Source organism: Manduca sexta, chromosome 26 (assembly GCF_014839805.1).
Source record: "Manduca sexta isolate Smith_Timp_Sample1 chromosome 26, JHU_Msex_v1.0, whole genome shotgun sequence".
Taxonomy (NCBI): Eukaryota; Metazoa; Arthropoda; class Insecta; order Lepidoptera; family Sphingidae; genus Manduca; species Manduca sexta.
In genome coordinates this window covers 16,116,910-16,131,871 of record NC_051140.1, presented here as the reverse complement: position 1 = coordinate 16,131,871, position 14,962 = coordinate 16,116,910, and the positions used below count along the sequence as shown (strand labels likewise).

Below are 14,962 nucleotides of genomic sequence, written 5' to 3'. Positions count from 1 at the left end.
TCTCCGGTCATGTCGCATCGCCGTCTCACCGGACTATGAGAGTGAAGGAACAGAGAGTGCACCTGTGTATTGCGCACACACTTGTGCACTATAATAGATCCTACGTACCTGGCTGATCTCCGTTGAAATTGGCCGCTGTGGCCGAAATTCGGCTAGGAGGGAATCAATCATATAGGGTTTACAATATTGTATAAATTGATTACAGGAGAAACAGTGCGGTAAGATAACGACGCTGCAGGAGTGTACTGTGAAAGTGTTGGAGACCTGCGAGAAACCGACTTCCGCTAATATTGTCGAGTCTCTGTTCAAGTTCATTCGCAATGTGACGCCGTGCAAGGAGTTCATGGTAAGTCACGTGTCATTTAGAACGTCATGTGCAAAATGATCTAACCGACATAATAATCAAAATTGAAGTAATGATTTGAAACAATATGAAATGATGTGCATTTTTTTTTTCAATATACTATTGCGTTTTAAAGCTACACTAGGTTGAACATGAGTTTTTATTAAGTAATAAACAAAACATATTCGATAGTTTGAAGTGATTACATCAAGTTTGATTAATTGTGGGTAGGAACATTTAACACAATTTATTTTGATTCATTTAGATATTTATTTTATTTTTGTATTGTTGTTATATTTAGTTATTTATTAATTAAATTTAACAGTTTTTACAATTCATTGTTAGTAGATAATTTTTGTTTAAAATATGTAGTTTGTATAATACTTTACTGTAATTAATTCTAATACAAGTATGTGTATAACGATTATGTAACAGTATCCAGCGAGACAGAAGCAAGAACGACCTATGCTCACACGTAGTTTATAACATTCTCAAGGTTAATTGTTGGTAAATTAATTGTAGTAATAGTAGCTTTGTAATAAATACTGATCTATTACTGGGCAAGCCATCTTTTATGGAGTTGACTTTTGTTCGAAATTTACCAATATATTTGTCCCACAAAAGAAATTACTGCACCATAATATTTAAAGAAATAAAATTTTGTCACTTAGTTAAATTAAAATGTTAATTTCTCGGCGCCCTCTCTTCCTCCCTTCCTCCAGGGCCTCGCAGTCGTTAAGCCGGGGGGTTCGTAGTATCCCATTCGCTTGTCCCCCCGGTGTGGATGTGGGGTCTGTATTTCAAAAAAAAAACTCCTCGTCACTAATACCTTGTAACACTAAGCTAATTTAACACAATATTTCCACCAGGCCCGCGGTGACAAAGGCAAATCTAGAGGCCGTGTAAGTTGTATGGGTATTGGAGTTTATTTTGTGTGTGTATGTTTTGTGTATGTCCTTTCATCGCATAATACTATGTTGGGTTGTGACGTTTTTGTATTATGTTGAACTTGTACTGCTCATTTTGAATTATAGAGACCTATTTAAATAAAAGGGTTTTGGAATTAATAGAGTAAGGATTACAATTTAATTATTGAAATAGTATAAAGGCCATTAGTTTTTTTATCGTTAAAATTATATCTTTGGTATTGGGTCTCTTTAATTTTAAAAGTGCAATGAATTAGGCAAAATAAATTTATTATACAGATTACGTCAAGTTACGATAGTTATAAAAGCATGTTTATTTTAGTGGGAAAATATACTCTTTGGTATTGAGATAGTGTTTGGATCTGAGAACTTATAATAAAAATAAAATATATAATTAAATGTTCCATTTATAGACATGGACTTTTATGCTTATGTGATGTAATGTGTTTATCGCGATGTGATACCGAATACGTGTTGTTTAACTTCACATGTTCTAAAAATGATCATAATGAATTTGAGTTTTTAATTAGGAATAGTATTTCAGACTCAGACAAAATTCGATTAAGGCAGTTTTTGTAGGAATTATTATTTTTTATTCAACAAGATGCCTCATTAGTAAAATACCTAGTTGAACTGGACTAAAGACATTTTTGAGAAATCCTACTTTAAAAAATAAGAAGAGATGACACATTACTTATGTGTTGTTGTGCATGTCAGTGGGAAACGCGGGCTATACGAATAATTTTTTATATAAAAAAAATACATTATTCTCAAATCCCCCTTTTGAGGGTACCAGAGAGCTAAAACACATCAACTAACGAGCGTTTCGAGCCTTTTAGTCATGCATTACATTAAAAAAAATGGTTTAACTTTACAAACCGAATTGAATTAAAAATTAATATCATGATATTGTAACATCAACACATTTAACTAAAGAAATTGGGTTTAATATATTATATTATCAAATATTAATAAAAATATATATTTAAAATTTCAGGAAAAGTCCAAACCCAACTCGGCCAACGTCCTTCCCGTCACAGTTGCAACGATCGCCATGGGTCTTCTTACAGCGGTCTTCGTTTAAATATATATTAGAAATGTATAAGTAGTGTTATTGCTGGTTCGAAGTATGGGTGTTTCGTTTAGGCGTGAATGTTAGAAATGCCCAAATACGATGCTTAAACTTTTAGTGCAGACGGCCATTTTGAAATTTAACTTCGGTTTTAACCCCTTTTCTTTTATTGTTTACCTATATCAATTGTTTTTATTAAGAATAAAACTGTTACTATTTTTGAGATGAAGATTTTTAAACGCCACTGTACAACTGAATGGATGATAGCAAAAGAATGTTACAATATGGCGCTTGATACATGAACAATTTATTACTTAATGATAGCTTGATGTTATGATTATTTGCTTGTAAGTATATGTGTAAGACAGGATTTGTGCATACATAACAGTGATGTTAAATATTTGAAGCTATGTTAAGATATGTTTCAAAAAAGATGTTGCTTATGCCATGAAAATCTCGAACGCCATGTGACTTAATTAATTTGTGATTATACGCTAGGAACACTGTTAAATATTGAACACATTAATATAGAGACCAGTCCTACTAAAAAATATATAATCGATGTATATGATTTGTAAACATTTTAATATACATTGAGATGTGAGTTCCAAAGAAAACATCCTTTAAAATTGACTTATAACGCCTTTCGTATGTCAAAGTGATCACAAACAAGTTGATAGACGTTGTAATATAAAATAAAAAAATATAATATAAAAATACTTCAACAAATATTTTAATACATAGAAATGAATCTATATATTTTCGGAGTTTATCGCGGCTTTTTTAAATTATAATTTCCTCCTGATGTTTCCATGAAGGCTGCAATCTTCGAAACATAATAAAATTATAATTTGCCGCTATAAAATCAGTTTTTTTTTATATATTTGCGTAAACATATATAATCGTAATGCTATACATGTTAGCATAGCTTAGTAACGTTGTGTATGCACAGACCAGTGAAGGTGATGTGTTTTATGTAAGTGTAACTTATGAATGACGTCATACGAATGTGGTAACGGTGGTACATATAAAGACTTTTATACATTTATATTTACGTTGGTGATAATTTTTATAAAAATGTTTTATTGTACATCCCCGTATCACAGAATACATATCTCTTATATATAAATGGATATTTTAGCGCCAAAATTTCGCGGCCAAACATTATACCCTCCAAATGCTTAGGCTTGTAAGTAAATAGATATACGGCTGGCTTTAAAAGAAACATATTTTTTATGCTTCCTGTATAAATTAATTAAAAATATTTAGTAGAAAATCAGTTCGTAAGAGAAACGAAAATCAGTTCGATCTAACGAATGCAATTACCACCAGATGTTAGTCTACACATAATCGGCCGTTTTTCAATAATCGATCCCGATCTTAATCGTAGATTCGATCCCGAGAATAAACCAATCAGAATAAGTTATTTGTAAAAATGACAAAAAGAACATTGTTTTGATTGGACAATTTTCGCGATTGATTGAAAAAGTTATCTAGATAGTTATTAAAAACGGCAGTTTATTTCATAGCTTTTGATTGATGACTTTGTTACAGACTTGTTAGTTGGTTTTTAGGCGGGAACTTTATAGTAAGTAGTGTTTAGTTTATTATTTTTAGTTTATTGGTGTTTGATCAATTTTTATTGAGTTATGTACTGACCTTGTTCAGAATGTATGGTGTGAAGTTAGTGTTTTATTGCCAGGGCTCAAGAACTGAACATAGTTTTAAATGGATTTGTGTATGTATTTTTTTTTATTTTCTATTCGTCTTCGGGTTCCACTGAATTGCTTCCAGAATTATAAGGCTGTTGCTTTATTCGTATATGGGCAGCGGATTTGGACTGGGACGTCTTTGATTCAATTCCCAGCGCGGGTAAAACTTTGTGCGGAGTTTTCTAATACAATTTAGAAGTAGTTTTATTGTCGCTGCAAGGCCCTAAATATCTTCAAGATTAGGGAACCATTTTCACGCCCGCTCTCTTTCCCCGGCTTTAGAAAGGTTCTTTACTTCATATCGGAGACGAAATACGCTATAAAACCGTCTGTTTACTAGTTCCGAGCCCTGATTACTGCTACATTTCCAAATAACTATATTTGCATAAATATTATAATTTAACTTTTACTACGTATCACGGGTTATAAATTATATTATATTACCGTCACTATTCGGTGTTTGTAGAGGTTTTAAAATACTGTCAATATATATTTCATTTACAAATTTATTGAATTATTTTATTGGAATACAATATTTGTTGTACTTCCATTAATTACCATGCTTTTTATATTTTTTTAAGGAATCAAGTTTTTTATACGTAATTATTTTATAAATCAGCTTACAAGCAGTGTTCATTTGGTTTTTATTGCGTTTAACGATAAGAACAATTATTTTCATTAAGCCTTAAATATTTTTGTGAGTTTTACTCACAAAATTATTATTATTCACAAAAAGGCCTATTTTTCAATTTATTGTATTTAATATATTTTATAGAAAGTTAACTTTAAAATCGTAAATATACTATTTAGATATATCGATCAAAATGCTATTTTTCCATAGATATATTCTGAGAAAATATTTAAAAATTCAATAAAGCCAAAAATATATTTACATATTTCTTTGCATATAAATATCATCATGAATACATATTATTAAACGAAATAGTAAAATTGCACAAAATCAGTCTAGTTGTATTAAATAAGCTTCAGTATGGCACAAAAATTTAGATCGATAGCAGTAATTAATCACTTTCTTGAGCGACATCGATGTTAAATATTCCATTGGGGATGTTGACAATATTATTTTAACTACATTTATAAACACTAAACTAAAGCTACTAAAGGTTTAAAGAGTCCGCAATATATCATATTACCACACTACATCTACATTGTACCCTTCATTGAAAGAAAGAGACAGTAGAGTGCTTTGACCTTTACATATAATTTACGCGCATTTTAAATTTATAGTTTGTTTTATTGGGGTTTGTATTCGTTTTTATGTTTACTCTATAGTACAAGTTATAACACCGGTCAACATCCCTATTGTATATTTTAATGTGTCGGGACATCCCTAGTGTGTATAGTCTGAGGCGTATAGTGTACGATATCGTTGTACAAGGAAAAAATATATTGCTTACTAATCCATTTATCTCACGTACAATTTATATAACGACATAAACAATATATTTTTTTTTTAATTCAAATACTTATTTTTTAAACAAATTATTAAGAGTTATACAAAAAAGGTAAACAACTTATAAAAATGAGTAAGTTTCCAAAACGACTTTAATGTAAATAAATTTATTATTTCTTATCATATTGCCTCCTAAACACCTCCAAGTAAGTTGCGCTAGAGATGTCTCTGGTTTAAGTTTCTGTTAGTTTTAAGTATTGTAGGGTCGATGTTGTGGGCTGTTTATTATTTGTGATAAATTTACATAAATGTCGCTTTTTGATAAGTGTTATTTTGCAAATAAATGATGAGATGAAAAATTGTTGTTGCTTATTTAATTATATCTGTTCAAGTATCCCTTTGGTTTCATGTAAGATAACAACGCTATTTTTGCAATTATAAAAGATTATATTAATAAGTAACCGTGTGAGTAAAATCTTATATCTATATGGTAGAGAAATAAAAAAGTTGAGTAAAAAATTTGATCGCATACTTTATTGATTGATACGATGTTTACAATGGCACGTGATCTCACTCAAGTCTGCTTGAACTGTAGACACGAAATAAGCATTCCCATCAGTCTTTCTGTAATTGAAAACAAATTATCATTAAAGTAGAGAGTAGTATTTTATATTCTATTTTGTTCATATAAAACAGCTTTCCTTAAAAAAAGGACTGAAGTTTTATATTAAGCTTTAATAACAATCATACGTCTGGTAAAGAAATAAGAATTAATATAGCGAATTTGAATCAAGTTGGAAAGGTCTTCCAATATTTCTATAAAATATAGAAACATGTTCACAAAATATTTGTCAGATACAAAAGCGAGGTTGCAAACTTTATTATAATTCAAATACCACTTTTCTCCATTTATTTATGAAACAAATATTTTACCTACAATTTATTTACTAAAATCACCATTTAATATATGTCATTGTATCAAAAATACCCAAAAAACAAACTATTGTCTCACCGGTACAGCGGCATTGCAGGGAGAGTCCTTGCGAATGAATTTGAGCAGCGACTCCGCCATGTTGGCTGGCGTTGGGTTCTCACACTTCTCCAAGGAAGTCACCATACACGTTGTCAGATCGTCAAACTTCCCGCATTTGTCCTACACAATGGAATATTTTTTTTTATTTTCACGGAAAAGTACAATCAACGTATTTTTTGTCACTAAAATGTTTGTTACAGGAAACTATAAGTTTTCTCTAGTGTGTATTATATACTCTTTTCTATAAGTTTTTTTATTTTCTTTGAGGAAGGGCAAATGTCGGTGCCATACAGCCTAGATAAACGTAATATTTTTTCCTATACTAAGTAATAGTACTTGATAATAAGTATTGTGGTTTGTTTCGCCATGTGGAATATCCTGAAAGCGCTTTCAGAATAATAAAGCTACGTTCATAATATGTACGTATCATTTTTATGCTTAGATAATAGGTACAGTACAATACGGCCATTTCGTTTCACGACTTCGGCAATTCTACAACGTCTATTCATGTTATTGTGTTCATGAGTAGCGATGAATATTTACCACCATCGCCCCGTTACTTTTCCTACAAGCTTGTGTGATGTTCGTAATGTCAATGGTCAGTCTAGCTTACCATCTAGGCGAGCAACTTGTTTGTATGTATACAAATATTTTAGTTACGAATTACATATCAAATAGCGGAAACTCGCTCCCCCTAGACACCCAGTGCGAACCACATTTGCGAGCCGCAATAGTTGTAATCTGCAGATTATAAACTAATAATATATATGTATATAAGTTGGTGGCAGATTTTAAAAATTATAGATATAATTTGTAAAACAATTAAAGAAAACAATCTATTTACCGGCAAACTCATCGCTTTGGCAGCCTCAACACTAGGGAAAGAGTTCTTCATCTCTTCGGCGCACTTCTTCAGGTCTTCGGTGCTGTTCTTGAAACATTCGCTGCCTCCGTGAGCGATGAACACTGCAACAAGTCATTGTGGATATGAGCTCGTGTCTAATACCAGAAGGTAGAGGTGCAAATAGTTACTATAACATAGTAACTTTTTACGATTGAAATTACAGAGGTATGGAATTTATCTTATGTCATCACTGGTCGTTCATAATATTATTTGTTAAGGTGACTAACACTTTGCACGCAGCGCTTTATAGTGCAAAGTACGTGTGCTGGTTTATGCCTTTTCATAACGTTTACCACCAGAGGGAATTGTTCAATCCGTCATTCAGAACGCTCTGAAGAAGGCTCCTATCATTATCTACGACTAAACAAGCAACAAATTCTTGCCAAAGAACACCAATTCCTACTCAGGACGATTTGCGAGGCTATTAAAATTAAAAAAACGTCCGAATTTTAATAGATAAGATGGTTGGAAGCTTGCACTAGCCTGAGATCATGTTCTACATTTTATTAAATCGGAACCCACGAGATCGAGTGCTATACTTCAAGTCACTGTGAGCTCATTCCAACAACTAAAATTTAAAAGATATGTGTAATTGTAAAACGTATCTAAGTAGATATTGATATTAACTTTTCGGATGACCAACACCTCAGTCCGCCTCGTCACTACAAAGGCTGCAAAGTCTTCGAAACGTCGGAAGAAAATTATAATATAAAAAAACCGCGATAAAATCAGCAACATACTTTTAATATCTAACATTCGCGTAAACATAAGAAAACATTATGTGCCGTTTACTGTATAAGAACACTTACAAGCGATCCTCTCTCCATCCTTATAACAGACGAAATCAATAAGCTGGTTGGTGGTGTTCAGCAAGGGGCCATAGTGATCGATCGCCACTTTGTCCACGCAAGGCCTGACTCCATCCAACAACGAGCTGATGCAGGTCTTGAGTACGGGGGCCTTGGCGCAGTACCTATGTTCAAATAGTAACAGTGAGTCATAGTTTGACTTAATATTTGGCATAGCCTGATCAGGAAAATAAAAAAGAAATATAACGTGGTAAAATGTGAGACTATACTAGTACTATAACAACTATTTCATGTATTAACTATTTCTTGTACTGAAAACGTGAGGTTTGAAATGAAAAAACAAAAGTGGCGCCCGCAAAGCAGATCTTTTACTTTCTAATTATACCATGCTTAGTCTATTCAAGTTATTCCCATACGTCAATCGGGTATGTGGAATATAATTTCACGCTACGTGGAAGAGTATCAAGATCGACACATGCGAATAAAGATGACTATCAAATGAATAAACACGGTAGCTTATTAACCATAACGTGTTACAGTATACAGAGAAGATGAGAAGTACAGGAATACTGATTTATTTCCTTGTAAAAATGTGCAAGATAATTTACTTACTTCTTGAAAACCTCGTCAAGTTCTCCTTTCGGCTTAGCTTCTTCAATCTCTTTCTTAATTGCTTGGGGATCGACAATACCTCTCAGGCATTCGACGAAGTTACGAACTGAGCTCTAGAATGAAATAATTTAAAATTTTATAATAGATTGGTGCACTTATTATAGGTTGTGACTTACAGCCAATCATTATTAGACAGGAGACGTCTAGACAATGTGCATGCGCACGAGGAGGATGCCAAGGGCGCACGAGTGGCTACAAGTGGGAAATTTCCCATAAACTTGCTATGTTTTAAATTATTTGTATTTTTTATTCAACTTTGTTCGTTTGCTTAAATATAATATAAAGAAAAAAATACGATTGACGTACTTCGACATCTTTGACTTTGTCCTCGGCACCCATTTTCCTGCACTGCGCTGCGAGCATGTTCCTGTACTGTTCGCGGCGCTGGTCGCTCAAATCTATTTCTTGCGCTAGAACAGCTGAAAATGCGATACATTAGTTACTATTCATTAACACTGTCCAACGATATTATAAAACATAAATTGAATCGTTAAATTGAAAATGGTCAAATTCATGACAACTATGGGCAAAGTAACGCAGATAGGCAATTGTGGAAATGACCAAGTAGTCTATCATGCTAGTAGGTACTGAGAAACAGTCTTATTATAACAGCACTGCTCCTTACTTAGCTAAATATTATTTGTGAATACGGGATACCATAGCAATACGTAGGCACAGGGGCGCTGTGATTGGCTTATATTAAGATACAACTTTGCTTCAGTTCTCTGATGTTTTATTTAATATGAAAGCATAAGGTAAAGGAACGTACTTCTGTATACGAATTAATCCCACGTCTCATACGATAAAAACTTGTCGAAATGTCGTCTAATAGTCAATAACCTGCCTACATGCGTATGTTTAAAAACCAATTTGTCCCTATCATCATTTATTCCCATAGCACTGACTTGTTAATAAAAGTTACCGTAACAAATGATCAAAGGCGATGGGTGTAATCAATTACTAACGACCTCTGACCGAAAAACAGATAAATATAAAACAAATAATATTATTTAATATTCATAATCAAATGTGTGGGGTCTGGGTCATTGTTCGTATTATCTATTCATATTTTGATTAATTTATTTATTAATATAACTTTGATTAAGCCACAAACGTATGTAGAGAAGAAATAGAAATTATTAACAATTATTCGCAGTCTTAAATTCGGGATACTGTTTAGGTACTGTTAAAAAGGGCAAATTCTTCAAAATAATTGACACACAACATGACCTAGCAGTCATTAGTATATATCAAAATCCAAAATAATCTTTTAATGGCAATAGTGATGAAATAATTTTAAATCTTTGAAATAACTCTTCGGAACGTGTTATCCCTTTCAAGAGAAGCGAAAGTGACTTCCAAGCGAACGTCTGCATGCCTCATTATTCAGTAGATTAAAAAAACGATGCGTCTGACTCTTTACAGACCTTTGTTATATGGGAAGTATAACCCGTTCATTCGAACCAAACAAATGATTAAGCTGATTGAATAATTTACAAATTAGTCTGATCGTTCGCAGTGACGTATCCATTAGACTTCCTAAAACGTAACAAGATTAAACTATTTAGCAAATCGGATTGTGAGAGACTATGCGTTTCATTTAAAAGTAGTGTGGGTTTGGTAAAGTTTTATTAGGATTTTTTAAAACTGGGCTGTGGCGGGCACCGGGCTATGTTGTCAGAATTTATCACATGTAATATGTTTTAATAATTTACTAATGGAACTATGTAGTCAATTCACGCGGGATTCTTTTTTTAAATCTTAATTGACTGAGAGATGGGAATTTATTGACCTAAAAAAAGTATATTCGAATTTTGTAATTTTAAGGATGGTACGCAATAAGAAGTCCTGCAGTACACTTAATCCACATAAAAAGAAGCCTATAAATTACTCAGACATTTTATTGTAAAGTTAGGTGCCAAATTTCTTCCAAACATATCAAAGATTTCACATTTATACATAATAGTGGAGTACTTAGATACGAAGATCGCCGCGAACTCTATATGTAACAACTGTAGATTTGGTAGAATGTGCACAAAAGACAACGTGGCGGCCAATTCTGTCATGAACCCCGGTCAAGTGATCGCCTGATCAAGTAAATTGGTAAATGGGCTGATGCGAGTGCACAGGAAGAGGGGCATAAACGAGTTTAGTGCCCGTACGCCTGTCCGCTGCCGGCACAATACGACTCGATGCAATGGACGCCGAGCGCCAACGGAACAGAGTACTGATACTTCATAACATGTATCTGATAGAATATGCGGATGATATTATAGCACACGAATGTCATAGAGATATTGCTCATTGTTTAAACAAATTTATATATAAAATTACATAATACGGAATTTGATATGTACTAAATCTTACGAAGAATACATTTTGTTAATAAAGTGTAGGAAACGTAGCGGAGAGAACATTACAAATTTAACAATATTAGTAATAAGGAATCGACTTGTACACCTTAAGTTATATGTGATAAAGTTGCAAATTACCCTGTATAGCAAAACATTACTTCATAATCCACATTAGGTCCGGTGATTGGATAAAATGCAATGTGGCTTCCTGTAATGACGCATTCTTGGTAACAAGTGTTAGGTCTAAATTTGCCATCTATTTCTTTGCCGTGGCGTAATGTGGGCGACTGCAGTGTGCATTTAGTTTTATCTAATGATCACCCCTGGACAATCATAATATTAAAAAGATGACAACGAATGTTCTGCTCGAGAAATGCTATGAATAAGAATCACGTAACTGTTATAAAATTAAAGTAAGACGTAAAAAATCGATTAATTATTACTTTAGGTACGCATGGTATCCCGAAATAAAAGCAATTAATTAAAGATAACTTATATTGCTTAATTATTGCAGCTTTCTTGTTTTGAAATATATATGTTCCGGTTCTGGCATTTACGCCTTAATTCTATGTACTGCGATAATTAATTTGCATAAAATTTGATTAAGGTTAGCTGCTTTTAAGGTTATTTTTTAACAAAAACAAAATGAACGATTTCTCATTATTATTCCAGAGAGCTGCAAAGCATAATATGAATATATTATATAATAAATAGTACACAAAGCAATACAATGTTCATATCTGGAATTATTGTTGTAAAACGCATTAACTCTTGCGTTTATCATTTCAAAATAATAATATTATCTAAATAATAACATAATAACTGTATACATTTAAAAGTAATATAATTCCGTTACCACAATAAGATTGCCTCTTGGTTGATACCAGACAATGTTATCCTATATTCTGAGCCAGAGACAATTATTCGTGAAGAACACACCATAATACCTTCCAATTAACATTGGCGGCATCATATCCGCGACTTTTCTTAGCATATAACGCCATGAGGGCTATCAATAGGTGTTTTCTATACTTACTACATAGATATACATACATATGTATTTAAAAATATCAAATAGTTAAAATCGTTTGTGTTAAGGAAATTAAAGGGCTTTCTTTATTCTGCTTATTGAGTTATAATACCGCAAACCGAAAGTAGCATGTACGGACGTGCATCAGTAAAACACTTAACAGATTAATATTAACCAACAAAGAGTGGTATCTTTATAAATATTCGAAACGTTACTAATTTAATGGTAGGTAATAATAATGCGGTCAAACAATTATTATACGCATGTCTCTGGTGAATTATGAAAGCGTGAATTTTAATTACTTCTAGTTTAAAAAAAAAAATATATTAAGTATAATGTCTCAGATAATTATCGCTATTGTTAATAATGCAATAGGAAAAATATAAAGGAAATTGCAACTTATCAGAATGAAACTGCGTCAATTCATTGGCTAACTTGCTGCAAGAAAATTTTACATTACTTAATCAGGAAATCTAGCTATACGTGAAAGTAGACAATTCTTTATATTCTTATATTGATCATTATTAAAGTAAACATTATGTACCATTATACTATAATAACAGAAAAAAAAATTGTTACAATGTCTTTGATACTTTACCCGAAAAAGCAGAAATTATAAACACAAAGGATTTAAACATGATAACCCTTATCATTTAAAATAAAATTTAAGTTTGATAAAAACGTCTCCTTTGTTGAATAGTGTTTCAATATATATGACTTTAAAGGGCCGTGGAAGCTTTTAGTTCGAGTATCACTTGAGCGAGATTTTAGGTAATATGATTTGAGTGGTCAGGAAGTAAGTAACTTTAGAAAGAACCTAGTTAAATAATAAAAATAAACTGCAGAATATCTAGTTTAAAGAATCGATATTTAGCATTAACCCGACATCGCGTCAGCCAGGGTTAGTGAGGTGGGCATTATTGAAGTCAAATTAAGAAAAGTTAAATAAACAATGACACTATAAATATTCGAACTGACTTCGTTATCAACAATACGTATTTATTTATTGTGATGTTCCAGAATATTCCACAACTCGAGCGAAGAATAAACATAAATTTTTGTTAACTAAACATCATGATAAACATTCGATTTTTAAATCTAATTTCCGTTACAATTAGATACATAATCATTTACTGTTATCAAACTATACTTACCGGTTGCCATGAAGGCAACAATGAGTGTTTTCCAGATCATTGTGGCACAGTTACTAACAAGACCGGTGTATAAGCTTGACGGATGTCAACTGAAGCTCTACGATAGCTTGACACGCATTTTATACTATCTACATATACGAGTAAGCATATCGTTGACTCATTTTAGGGACCTATTCTGGAAACAGTAGATTTATTGAAAGATCTATTTTAAGGTCCAGGGTTAATTGGTACCTAATGATGATTGGTCGTGTCCAGACTTGATTATTTATGGATCTGTCATTAAAAACTAGTCTGAATTGTTCGGGCGATTGTCAAACATAGTAGACTATGTCTTTGTTATAATTTCGGTGTCTTTCTTAAGACGCTTTAATGTAGGGCACCGACGTCACATATTCAACATAATATAGAGAAATGCCTGACAAGATTTATTACATCTATAATACGAAAGTTGTGGTATCAATGTGAAAAATTGTATTAGACTCAAATTATCTTCTAGATTTGCCGTGCTAAGATACAAATATAATTTAATTAAATATCGGAATAATGGGTATTATTAGAAAAGATTCGAAACCTAAACATGGTTAATAAATAATCTAAACATCGAATACCAAATTTTAAAAAATGTAAACTATTAACAAATAGATATATTTGGACTGTACCATCAGGTATAATGTAACATACCGAAGATCACTGAAAATTACAGTACGGAAGTACCAAAAATTACAATCAAATCAAAACTCAATAACAAGTAAACAATGGGTTTGATAACACTTTGTTCATTGCATTTGGAATTTATCTATACGGTTTCTGTATGTTAAGTAATAAATCACTTATATCTAATGCTATACCTATATACAACTACGCATTTTTCCATAATGAAGCTAATCTTCTATTTATGGTATTATTTGATTCCAACATGTTTCAATTAATTGCATAGGAAGATGCCTTATGTTATTGAATAATTATATAGTGCAAATGACTTTACCGTTACTTCTATTCTACTAATGAACAATAAAAATGAAAACATTAGAATTTTCAACAAGAATCCATTTTCATTAAATATGCGCTAAAGATCATTTTCCGTGTACTAAAATACGATACAACATTATTTAGATTCCGACAATATTAACTCCACCACCATCGAAAAGCAGTTTTCACCACAGAAGAACGGACAGCAAAACTTTAATGTTGCTTTTTTCAAAATCAATTTAAGGTAGAGTTCCTGTACACAGGTGCAGAAGAGCATATAACATAGCGCGTTACACGTCATTAGCAAATGCCTTTTTGTTAAATAAGTACTATATAATATGAGTTCAACATCGTGACATGCCAGGTGACGGGAAAATTAAGATTAATTTAACGAGATCGTCCGTCCAGAGAATAGTCCCCCGTGAGAGAATATTGTCTCTGCCAGTTGTGAGTTGACCCGAGCCGCCAGTGTGCTGATAGCAAGGGTTATCTATCACATCTGCTGTTCTACAACCTTTGTTAGCAAGTTCAGTGTTGTTTGTCATTTGTCATTTTTTTGCGTAATTACTA

The 14,962-nt window shown here is 32.3% G+C and overlaps 2 protein-coding genes across 3 annotated transcripts in view; one reads left to right on the top strand and one right to left on the bottom strand.

Moving 5' to 3' along the window:
* LOC115452570 (27 kDa hemolymph protein-like) overlaps positions 1 to 5,826 on the top strand; it is a 42,768-nt gene extending 36,942 nt beyond the window's left edge. Inside the window, exons 6-8 of one of the 2 annotated variants that reach the window (XM_037443703.1) lie at positions 206 to 346; positions 1,213 to 1,245; positions 2,267 to 5,826. In XM_037443703.1, the coding sequence (XP_037299600.1) occupies positions 206 to 346; positions 1,213 to 1,245; positions 2,267 to 2,353 (261 nt within the window). In that variant the 3' untranslated portion in view covers positions 2,354 to 5,826. The remainder of the gene's footprint in view (positions 1 to 205; positions 347 to 1,212; positions 1,246 to 2,266) is intronic. The other variant, XM_037443704.1, reaches the window with a different exon arrangement.
* A 153-nt stretch (positions 5,827 to 5,979) lies between these two features.
* LOC115455326 (27 kDa hemolymph glycoprotein-like) lies at positions 5,980 to 13,530 on the bottom strand. Its single transcript, XM_037443705.1, has 7 exons — positions 13,424 to 13,530; positions 9,192 to 9,304; positions 8,826 to 8,938; positions 8,214 to 8,377; positions 7,345 to 7,466; positions 6,480 to 6,620; positions 5,980 to 6,091 (listed from the first exon to the last, which is right to left on the bottom strand). The coding sequence occupies exons 1-7, from the start codon at positions 13,461 to 13,463 to the stop codon at positions 6,083 to 6,085; spliced, it is 702 nt and encodes a 233-aa protein (XP_037299602.1). The 5' UTR covers positions 13,464 to 13,530; the 3' UTR covers positions 5,980 to 6,082.
* Between the last annotated feature and the right edge of the window lie 1,432 nt (positions 13,531 to 14,962).

Excerpts from the sequence above, each read along its gene's own strand:
- LOC115455326 (XM_037443705.1), bottom strand. The coding sequence starts at position 13,463 with ATGATCTGGAAAACACTCATTGTTGCCTTCATGGCAACCG. Across the intron at positions 8,378-8,825 it reads CTTGACGAGGTTTTCAAGAA|GTACTGCGCCAAGGCCCCCG; the intron begins GTAAGTAAATTA and ends ATTTGAACATAG. Across the intron at positions 6,621-7,344 it reads CCAAAGCGATGAGTTTGCCG|GACAAATGCGGGAAGTTTGA; the intron begins GTAAATAGATTG and ends TCCATTGTGTAG.